The following is a 12,294-nucleotide window of genomic DNA, read 5'->3' on the forward strand; positions in this document are numbered from 1 at the left end:
AAAAAACAAGGGCTTTGGATCCATGCTACCCAGGTTTGAATCCTGGGTTCCTTTTTGTGTGACCTTGGACAGTGGCAGGCTCTGTGCTTATTAAATTTTAGCTGTTATTATTTGAGTTGATTTCAGTAGAGACGTATGTTTCAGTGCTTGGTTTTGTAGAAGATGGTGGGGAAGTTAAGGAGAAAGAATGATATTTGTAAATACCTAAGAAATAAACTATCTCTCTTTAGACTCTAAGTTGAAGTTTGTTTTATAAGTCAAAATATATTAGTGTTTTTTATTAGTTTATTGTGTTTTGTTTATATAATAAAGGAGCTAAAACTATCTCAACTATTTCCCCTTCCCAAAAGTCATTTGAAATTTAAATTATAGATTTGTCCCAAAATTTTACTTTGCTATTGCTACAATAGAATAATTTATAATGAATGTTTTCCTTAATATCAATTTGTAATCCTAATTTAATGCTCAGAAGATGTTGGGACTAAAAAATGAAAACCTTGGTCACTGATTGACACAAGGAAGGAAAATTAGTAGTAGATGTTGGGGTTGATATTTTAAAATCATTTTTTATTACATTCTTTTAATCTATGTTTCGTAGTCTCAGAATAAAATATTCTTTTGTTTTTTGAATCTTAGATTTCACAGTGCTTCATTTCCACCTGTATCAAGGCATTCATTTAGCCAATTGGATTACTAGAGATTAAGCAACAACAAACAAGGCAGACATATTCTGTTCCCTTAGATATCTTATGGTTCAACGGAGGAGACAGATATAAAACAATGCATTTACAAGTAGGATAGTGATAGTGTCACAAAAGTAGAATGTACAGTACAATGGTAATAATGAGAGGGTACTTAAGGTAGGATGAGAGACATAGAAAACTCAATGGAGAAAGTAACATTTAAGGCAAGACATAGAAAAGGAGGTATGATAAGAGGTGGGTGGAGGTAGGGGGCAACTACAGAAAAGTTGGAGATTTCTCCAGAAGAACATGTATAAATGTAATCTGAACTTAGAAAGTTAGTGTTTCTTTTTAAATTTTAATTATTTCTCATTTATTTAACATGATTGGACATAGATAATTTGTGTGTGGTAAATTTGCAAGTAAGGAAGTAATAGTCCAGAATACTATTTTTTTGTGATCATTGGAGAATTTAGTTTTTGGAAATAAAATCAAATCATCAAAAGTTACATGAAACTAGAGAAACAGAAATGAGATTCTTGCGTGATCATCCTGGTACAGTCTTCTAGGTGCAGTTCCCTGATCAGCTGACAAATAATAGAATTAGCCTGGAGAGTCCACCTATTTAGCAGGAACTTTATTTCTTTTGAGTTTTATCCCAATACACTGAGCTTGTTTACTTTTGTTCTTCACCACTCTTAGACTGAATAACTGTCAACTAGTTCCAATTTTTTAAAAAAAGAAAGACTGAGAATAACTTCTATATTCTCCGTTATAAGCATTGGGTAATTGAGATCATTTACTTGCTCATTCTCAAATGTGTTCCTCAATAATGAATTTTTTCTTTTTTTTACTTCACAGCATTCATTGTACTTCATTTTTTTGTAATCTACCTTCTGGATTCTTGTTTTGGAATCTTATATGTTAAAACTATAACATTTCATTTATTTAATATTTTATAAGACCTATCATATTTATTTAGTGGTAATTGTATAAAGATAAAATAAAGAGGAAGATTTTCTCAGTATTAGCATACTGTAAATGTTAAATGTTACTGTTGTATTTCTGTCTTCATTTCCTGATGTAGTTCATTCGTTGTCAGTTCCATTTAAACCACAAATTTATTTTACTTAACATTCTTTGAAGTTGTAGTAAAGGATATTTCTATGGAGTAATTATTAGAAACCTAATTTTTGGGGCATGAAAATATTGGAAACTTAAAAAGGAATCTCTTGGTTTAAGTATATATAATTACATGATTTTATGTGCTTTTTTGTTTTTGTTTCAGCATCTTCTAAGTGAGCAACACAGAAATTTTGCACAGAGTAATCACTATCAAGTTGTTGATGATATTGTATCTAAGTTAATTTTTGATTTTGTGGAATATGAAAGGGACATGCCTAAAAAGAAAAGGTAATTTATCAGCCTAAGTTTTAAATTTTACCAGAATTTTAAACAATTTCATTAAACTAAAAATAAATCCAAAGTTTTGTTCTTAGAAGGAATATATATTTTTAGAATGTATATTTGGTGAAGAACTTACTACTTCTTTTCTCTCCACTCCAACCTTCTCTCTGCTACCAAAAGTGCTTACTTTAAGATTACTATTAAGGTCTTCATCTTAATGTTATAGTCTAGAAGAGGAGTTAGCAAATTTTTTATTAAAAACCAGACAGTAGGTATTTTAGGCTTTGTGAACCATAACATACCTGTTTGAGCTACTTAGCTTTGTCATTGTATAATGAAAGCAGCTACGGACAATATGTAAATGAATGGGTGTGGTTGTGTTCCAATAATACTTTAGATTTGGTCCATGTGCTATATAGTTTATCAACCTCTGGTCTAGGACCATAAAGTGTACCATTTACTTGGACTAAAAAACTAGAATTTTTAGTTAATCTTCAGGAGTTTAAATAAACTTTCCTTCACTTAACCTCCATTAAGTCTTCTTTATACTTTCACTGAATACTTTTGCTTAAATTCTACTTGCCAATAATACTTACTAATGGTACTGACAGGACTTTTAAATGTGAATACAGTGCTATTCATTGACAGTTTACTGCACATTGACTAAATGATCCTGGTTAGAAGGTTCCCATAAATCCAAAATAAAAAAAAAATCTTTGAAATGCTAAAATTGATGATAAATCATTAGGTTATTCAGTCCTTATAGCTGTTTTTAGACTAATCTTGAGGCATAAAGACTAGAAAATAGGATACCAAGGTATAGCTTCTGAAAATTAACTGGAAAGTCTTTTGACTGTATCTAGGTAGAACAGTTTCTAAACTTATTTCTGTAACATTCAGAATGGTTGTTCATGACTGACTTAATAATATATTTGGAGAGGAGGCATATTTTCAACTATTAAAACTATATAGGCGGGGCGCCTGGGTGGCTCAGTTGGTTAAGCGACTGCCTTCGGCTCAGGTCATGATCCCGGAGTCCCGGGATCGAGTCCCACATAGGGCTCCCTGCCCAGCAGGGGGTCTGCTTCTCCCTCTGACCCTCTTACTTCTTGTGCTCTCTATCTCTCATTCTCTCTCTCAAACAAATAAATAAAATCTTAAAAAAAAAAACTATATAGGCTACTGTAAGAATTTAGAATTCCCTAAAAATTTAATCTGCAGCAAAATTCTGAACTAGTACTTAATATATAAGTTGGTTTTTCCTTAATTATATTATCTGCACGATTTTTATCTGTGTACAAGTCAACTAAACATCTCTAGACATTGAAAGAGAGAGAGGGCAGTGTTGGACTAGTATTTTTGTATTTTTAATACTCCATTTGTTCAAGAGGAATCTTAAGTGAAAGTATAAACAAAATAAATATAAAAGTGTCCATGCTGGTCTTGAAAGGGCAGACTGAATTCTATATTCCTATAGTGTTATCTGTGACATGTATAACATAAAACATCAGTAGTGAGCTGGTAATATATAATTTAGGATTGTGTAATACAAACTGGTGTTCCAAGGATATTAAGAGACTCCATGAAGAAGAGGTTTTCAGGTCAAATACATGTGTGAAACTTCAGGATTACTATTTTGTCTAAATACTCATTTTCTACATTGTTAAGCAAAATGAGATGATATTAATGTAAATGAAAGCTTAGAAGTTAGGATATTTTTCAGGATAATGAAAACAAAATTGGGAGCAAAACCAAATCCCTTTACTTTCATCTTTCTTTGAGTTATATGGTTGAAGTAGTTTTAAACACCATATTTAAGATAGTGGTTTCCTCTGGGAGGAAGGGGAAGAATATGGATGAGAATAGGGGGTACACTAGAGTTTTCAGCTGTATCTGCAAAGTTTTATTATGAAAAACATCTGAAATATATTTAGCTGTTAAGATTTTAGTATTTTTGTAATATTTTCTAAGTTAAATTTAAATTTCATAAATAGTTTTAAAAGATTATTAATTTGACTTTAAACTACTCAGGAATTTTTTATAGCAATTTCATGTTTTCTTTTTGTTTTATAAAGAATAAAATACAGTATTGGATCACTTTCTCCTATTACTGCAAGTGTCCTGAAAAAGTCTGAACCAAAAGAAAAGCTAGAATTGCAGCATATTCCTCAGAAAGATTTCAAGGAAAATAATGTACAGGTAATTGAGCAGCATTTCCTCTATAAAGAAATCCAGGAACCTGAACAGAAGTTTCTGTTTATTTCAGAATGCATCCCCTACCCTTCAAGTGAATTGAGAGGACTCGAGAAAGTAACTAGCAAATGTTCCATGTTAAATACAGCTGAAAATGACATAAAACAAAATTTTACACATCTACCTCTGCATAAAAATAAACAGGAATGCATCCTTGACGTTTCTGAACATAAATTAATGACAAATGAAAGTGACTTAGAAGAACTAAGGGTAGATCATTGTCCATGTAGGCTACAGACATCTGTACAAGTTTCTAACGTCAGTATGGATAATACTGCATCTCACCCAAAACCAAAGTCAGATATTGTGCTTTTTCCAGCAAAGGATCTGAAGAAAAAGGACCTTCATTCAATTTTTGGTCATGATTCTGGTTTGTTAGCAATAAACAGTTCACAGGAGCACGTAACAATTCAGACAAAGACTCCATCCCGAAGTACCCCTGAGGAAACCAGTGAATGCGACTTGAACAATATGGATGGTTTACCTTCTGGTACGATCCATCGGAAAGTGAAAATATTATTAGGAAGAAATAAAAAAGAAAATCTGGAACCAAATGTGGAATTAGATAAGAAAAGAACTGAATTTCTTATTACACAAGAAGGAAACAGGATTTGTGGTTCCCCAGTACAATCTCTACTAGACTTGTTTCAGACTAGTGAAGAGAAGTCAGAATTTTTGGGTTTCACAAGCTATACTGAAAACAGTGGTATATGTGATGTTTTAGATATTTGGGAAGAAGAAAATTCAAATAATTTGTTGTCAGTATTTTTCTCTTCCCCTTCAACTTCTACATTTACTGGCTTTTAGACTTAAAAATGAATACCTTTCAGAAGTGATAAAGATCATATTCTTGAAATTTTTATAAATATGTATGGAAATACTTTCTTTTTTGCCAACTTTGTTTACAGAACCAAGTGTAAATATTAATAAAGGTGATGTTTGCATTTTTCTACAGAATTGGATACTTATTATAGAAAAATAAACTTGTGGCTCCTTTTACATACTATGTTTTAGGAATTATGAATAATTGTTTTATGTCACTGAAAACTAATTTCAAGTGAAATTTTGGGAATATCAGTATTTAACATTATAAATTTAGACGGTCTAGTTCTTTCTAAAGTCTATTAATAAAATAGATTACCATAACATGAGAATATTGCTTTTAAAAATCTAATTTTCATACTAAAGGAAAAATATTAATTTTTGCGTTCAGATTCTGGAAATCATTAGTACTTGATATTTGACCTAATTGGACCATACTGGTGTATTGGCACTGAGGAGTTAGGTTATTTGCAGGGGTAAATAAAAGCCATGAAAGAAAAACTTAACCAGATTACTACATGGAATAAAACAATTTTTCCACTGTTCTTAATTATTTACCTTTAGAAATAAAGTCTTCCAAAAATGACTTATTATCCCCTAATTTGGTGTCAGGAAATGAAAGGAGGAGGATGGCATTGAACTCAAAGTATTGAAACATGTGAATATTGCCTTTGGTCAGGCACTTGGCAAGTCAATAGTTTAGAAAAGAGAATATTCAAATATAAGAAAAATTTCAACTGTTATCTTTAGTTGGTAGAGGCATTTGCTTTTGAGTGTGTTCTTACAGGAGTGAGGCATTTACAGCCAATGACATTTTTCACAATGAAAGTTGGTGCCATTGAGTATTCTATGAATATATTATCTTAAAAATTAACTTTGTCAGTCTTAAATTTTTGAAACCCTATGTGGCTCCCAATATATTAGTTCATGTGTTTTGATGTGTATTTTGACTGTTTGGACAGTCTCAATGAGAAATACTAGCTTTTCAACAACTTTAGTCAGTCATACCAGTACTTTAAAAGTAGGGTCACTGAAATATTCTTTAGAGTGCATCCGTGCAAACCTTGTTTCCATTGTAAATTAGAATTTTCTTTCACAAATGCATGTGTGTATATAGTCAGATTTTACAGACAGCCTTCTAAAAACCTAGATGCAACTTGGAAAATTATTTGTAGAAGGTATTTTTTTCCCTTTTCCAGATAATTGAAAGGTATTTAAACTTGCTCTATGATCCTTGTACTTTAGAGTGACAGTTTCTTCAATTTGCAGTGGCACTGTTTGCCTTAGTTGTATTTAATATGGAGTAAAAGACTCAGACTGAACCCCTCCAGTAGTTAAAAGTTGTTAAACTTTATTTTCACACTATTTCTGAAGTACTATTTTGAACACTGGACTTTAAAACACCCTCCCTCAAGATCTTCATGATAAGTATTTCACACATTTTAAAAAATGCTTAAATTTCAATTGGTGGTAGCAGGACCACCACATAGGATTTGTGTGGGTTGTGTTATGCAGATGGGCACTCAACCAAGCAGAGGATGTTTGGGAGTAATTCAGCCTCCAGTACTCAGTAAGTACTGTGCCCTGGCAAATGACATTGTCTACGTAGAGGCATGAGTACTTTTTCTTAATTTTTACCAAGGCACATGGTCACCTTGTCAAGGTGCCTTTGGGGTTGTGTTTACCTAAGCACTTAACTGTGGTTTGGTTCCCAGATTTGTTCACCAAAGGACACTTAATCTTTAAAGGAGCAAGACATCTTAAGTAGGAAGCTTCAAAGATCCTCAGCAGGGTAGATAGAAAACTTGGTTTGTTTGATAGAAAGTGACTGGCTCTGCCAAAAGGGTCTAGACAAACACATCCCAGCAAGCACATGGTAAGTTTTCCTTGATAACTAGAGCATTGAAGTGGAAAGGTGTTAAAGAAAAAAAGATACCCTAATTAACTTTCAGCTGTGAGCAACAGATGGTGTAGCAAAGTTGGTGGGTCTTTTTCCAGGAGTAGCCACCAACGGGGGCAAGTGAAGACAGTGTGGTTTTGTGTTCTAAAATGCTTATTTTTCCAAGTAACAAGCAGTTGTAGCAAAGGGGTATTTTATGTGTCAAGAGAATCTTTTAAATGGTTTTTGAAGCCAGTGACTTCTTTGCATATATAGGTTAGTATATTAAAATAATTTATGGAACCATGTATAGATATTATAGAGAACCTTGATGCATGTCAAGACAAAATCTACCTACTTTTAAAAGGAATAGGAAACAAGCTGTTACGTTTAACACTTTAACCTACAACCACTGAACTTGAATCCTTATTTCTGGAAATGTGAGATTATAGGTTATCAGATAAAAGTTTAGGTTTTTTTTTTAAACACTTCGGTGCTAGCTTGGATGTGTAGTTAATACTATTCTGCTATCTAAGGAATATATTAAAATGTATTTAAATACTATCAATTTCTATAAATTGATTAATGTGAGACCAAAGAAAGTTTTATGTTTCATTTTTCAGTTAGGAATCATTTCAATGCTATGTTTCATTAGTAGAGTGAAAAGTAAGGATGATAGGCCTCTCCCAAAGGAGATGGAAAGATTTTTTTTTTTTATAATTTTAAGTAGGCCTCCATATCTGCTTGGAGCCCAACGTGGGGCTTGAACTCATGACCCTGAGATCAAGACCTGAGCCAAGATCAAGAGTTAGAAGCTTAACTAACTGATCCACTCAGGTATCCCAGAGATATCTGAAAAGATTTTTAAGCATAATGTGAAATAAACCCTCATTGGGCTAGCTAGATCTTAAATCATGGGATTGCCAAAGATTGAAAGAATGCTGGTTACACAACTTAAGAGATACTGAGGCCAAATTAAGTTAGATATCAGCTGCTATAGACTTGCTGTTGACGTCTTTGCTATGACCAGTAATGTAATGCATTAGCTATATGCTGTGATTACATTATTTGTCATGGAGAGTAGGGCAGGAACTGGGGAGAAGGAATGGCATAGTATAAAGACAACTAGATCAAATAAAAGGGAACTCTAGCCTTTTAGCTGCATTAGTTACTGGGAATGTTTAATGCTGTTACACAAAAAGTAGTATAGCATCCATGTTTCCATGAATTCCAACCAAAAAGCCTTCTGCATAAAGAGGCAGTATTATGCCCACCTACATGACTATACAAAATCGTAATTCTGCCCAAGTCAGGTTAAAAAAGCAGAACTTAGAACCTTGCAAACAAGGGCCATTAACACTAATTTTGTAAGCAATATTATAAGTAGCCTTAAAATACTATGCAAAAAAAAAAAGGAAAAGTCTAGGAGGAGCCCTGGGCAATTAAAAATGCAACAAAAATCTGACACAAAATGTGTTACTCAAGCAAGAAAAACATATTCTACTTTTGAACATGGAGACTAGTGTGTGACCAAAACAATAAAAATTTGAATAATAACCAGGTTAAGACAGCCATATCTATTAAAGGATGTCACAATTCCTTTGTGAAGAAAGTAGTGAAAGTTATCAAAGTCTCTAAGTTCATTTCACGTGGTTGTGCTTAAATGTATAGCAAATGGCAATTTAGTTTATGTTACTGTGCCCGGTGTGATCAACGTGCCATCTGGTGCCTGGCTGATCTTGGGGGATTGTGCCATGTCAGCATTGATCTCTTGTTTCTGGCAGTTTGAACATTTGACAACAGCAGAAACTTCAACTTCAGTTAATAGGAGCCCATGCTGTCAAGCCTATACATGACTTTTTTCCTGCCACCATAATCCTTTTGCCTCATGTACCCATTGTGCCACGTTGGGGTAGCATTAACGTGTGATATGAAGATTCTTACACTTCATGCCCACCCCCATATGCCATACGCCTCTACCCTTGTACTCAATCTTCAGACCTTTTTTTCCTAAGTCCCTTAACAGACAGTCATGTCATTTCTCACTTCTCAGCAGTCCATATATATTCTAAACTTGGGCCAGTTTTCTTTCCATACAAAGGTGATGACCAGAGGTATACCACTTGAATCTCTGCCCATCAGGAAGATTCTCTTGTAACTGGCTTTCAGTGCCACCACTGAGTGGAGCTGTATGGGTGGCTACCATGTATTTTCATTTTGCACCCACAGAAGCAACTAATCCCCTGATTTAAGTTTGGGTTTCTCCATCTAGTCCAAAGGATGTGTACATACACCTGTACATGCAACCTGAGGGAGAGGAACTGATGTGATAGCAGTGGATGACATGGGCAGCTGGGCTGCCTGCTCATTCCTTGAGCTCTCTGGTCTTGTTCTAGCTCAATCCTGGATGTACCACTTCCATTTTACAATGGATTATTGGTGCACCTGCCCAATTTGATGACTTGATAGGTCTAATGACAACCTCAGCTCATGACTGGCAGTTGTGACCACATGATGGTTTTTGCCCCACAGACAGGCACTTCGTCTCTCCTATGTCATCATCTACAACAAACTATTTTCATTTTTCCAAAAGTACATCATTCTCCACTGAAGATGGCACAGCTTTACTCTAAGCCCCCAGGGAAAATTGTCATTTCCCTTTTGGGGCTTTCCATAAACTCCAGTTTTCCTACCACTGAGGCCTCTCAAACCTTTGAACCTGCCTGGTTATATGACTGCAGAGCTATTTTTTGCTTACAGCCGGCAGCCTTTCATGCCCCTGGGTAGAAGTAGTACTCTCATTTGGAATAGACTCCCTCCAGAATCCGAAGAGGCTTTCCAAGCATTATGTTTCCTTCATGTTTTGGAAGTTCAGGATGCCATATGCCTTTTACTTTGGATGGGATCTTCTGGCATGCCCCTGACCACTGGAACTCTAAAAATGTTACTGATGTGACAGGTCCCTGAATCTTACTAGGGTACATATCTCACGCCCTGGAGGACATGTGCCTTACCAAAGTTCTAGTCTGTTAGCAACTTCTTAATCATACGGTCTGATAAATATGATATCATCAATATAATGGATTAATGTGATGTTCTCAATGGAATCTTCAAATTTTAACGGAGAAGTAAAATGTATACTGTAATCGTTTCCCTGTGAATGAAATCTGTTCCTGATTTTTTTTTGACCGGGATGGAAAATTATCCATCTGCCCAAACAGTGGCTGTATATCATGTACCTGAGGCTGTGTTCATTTGCAATGAAAAGGATATCACATCCGGCCCTGCATCGGCAGTTGAGGCTACTACTTGGTGCAGTTTGTGGCTATCTACTGTTACTTTTTTTTCTTTTTAAATTTTATTATGTTAGTCACCATACAACACATCATTAGTTTTTGATGTAGTGATCCACGATTCATTGTTTTTGTATAACATCCAGTGCTCCATGCAGTACGTGCCCTCCTTAATACCCATCACCGGACTAACCGCCCCCCCCATCTACTGTTATTCTTTATAACCCAGATGAATAGGATGGGAATCAACCATCTTTAGATATTTAACAGGCATCAATTTCCTCCATCACTACTACCAGCATCGCCCCAGATTAAGATACTGTTTTTGATTAATTCTTTGGCTGAGAGATAGAGGCAGTTTCAGATTCTCACTTGGTCTTTTCTTCTTTTCAATTTTTTTTTTTTTTGGTCTTGTCCACTATAATTCTTACCCTACATAGGTCAGAGATACAATGTGGGTGATTTACTGAAGTACTAAGTATTTTCTAATAAAACGTTCAGAGGCTAAGCAAATGACATTATTGACCCACTATGAGCCAAAGCTTGGCCAGGACTCCATTTATTACCTGACTCCCACATGTCCCCACTATAATAGGTGCTTTGGGTCTCAGGTATCACTATCAGTCCAGACCCTGCATCCAACAGTTATTTGGGTATTCTTACCCCTTTCTCCCGTGCAGTTACCCAGGTAAATGGAGATAATTCCCTTTGGGGAAGAGCTAAGGGAATAGTTACCATGTGTACATGACATGTGATGCGGGGTCCTTCTCCTGGGAACATGACCTTTTCTTCAGTTGGTGGTTTCTGGGTTGAAAAACTGACTCAAATCTGGAAATAGAAGTCATGATTCTTGATTGGAGCAACTTCCCACAGCCTCCTGAGGCTGATTTATTTTAATGATACATGTTGAGAAATTACCTTGTTATTTTCTATCCATTTTGCTCCTAAAGGAACCATGTTCTATTAACCAACTCCACAACTCTTGACATCAACTCCTTGGCATTAGTCTTGGCAATCACTTTTTTGATTTGATGCTAAAAACAAAGGCAACAAAAATAAAAATAAATTAGTGGGGCTATATCAAACTAAAAAGCTTCTGCACAGCAAAGGAAACCATCAACAAAATGAAAAGACAACCTACTGAATGGGAGGAAATATTTGCAAATCATATTTCTGGTAAGGGGTTAATATCCAAAATATATAACTAACTCACACAAATCAATAGCAAAACAAGCAATCCTATTAGAAAATAGGCAGAGGAACTGAACAGAAACTTCCAAAGAACACATGCAATTTTTTTTAGCTCTGTTAATTTCAATACTGTACAGCAGAAACTGGACATGCTCATTCTTACATTAAAACAAAAGTTTTCCTAATATTACAACTTATTTGTATTTGCATACTGTAGAACTAAAGTGTCGGTGTGGCTATTTTATAGTGCTTTCTAATAAAATATACAAAACCAACAGAAATACCACGAATACCATTCAAGGACCTTACAACCCTGAGATCATGAGTGGAGCCGAAACCAAGAGTCCACCACTTAACCGACTGGGCCACCTGGGTGCCTCCAGGCCCTTGGGTTTTAATTCTCTTTTACTGTAGCTACCATGAAACCTCTTGCATCAAGGTGTAAAGTGTACCACTGAAATCTTTTAGCCCCTATTCAGGCTATAATTGCGTGTCATATATAAAATTCTTAAGTGTCTTATTTATTTGAAAATCTGGGGAAATTTTTTCTGAAATGACAATAAGATCAATGAGATGTGGTTACTGAAATATGATAGAATGTTCTTTCAAGGGAGAAAAGAGTCCCTCTCTACTGTTTGCTTGTAAAACCATGTCTAAGTTGTATTTAATACTGAATACCACACTTTAGCTGGGACACTGACATACTGGATGTATTTTCAAATCATCATGATGGAAACCTGAAACCATGTCACAAGAGGCAGGGGTA

General features: G+C 34.9%; 1 protein-coding gene across 4 annotated transcripts in view; it reads left to right on the top strand.

The window, feature by feature from the left end:
• Nucleotides 1-5,347, top strand: part of DBF4 (DBF4 zinc finger) — a 31,487-nt gene extending 26,140 nt beyond the window's left edge. For 2 of the 4 annotated variants that reach the window (XM_027573080.2, XM_027573079.2), the window contains 2 exons: nucleotides 1,972-2,096; nucleotides 4,166-5,346. In XM_027573080.2, the coding sequence (XP_027428881.1) occupies nucleotides 1,972-2,096; nucleotides 4,166-5,150 (1,110 nt within the window). In that variant the 3' untranslated portion in view covers nucleotides 5,151-5,346. Of the gene's footprint in view, nucleotides 1-1,971; nucleotides 2,097-4,165 lie in introns of all 4 variants that reach the window. The other 2 variants (XM_027573081.1, XM_027573082.2) reach the window with 1 other exon arrangement.
• The last annotated feature ends 6,947 nt before the right edge of the window (nucleotides 5,348-12,294 follow it).

Source organism: Zalophus californianus, chromosome 12 (assembly GCF_009762305.2).
Source record: "Zalophus californianus isolate mZalCal1 chromosome 12, mZalCal1.pri.v2, whole genome shotgun sequence".
NCBI lineage: Eukaryota > Metazoa > Chordata > Mammalia > Carnivora > Otariidae > Zalophus > Zalophus californianus.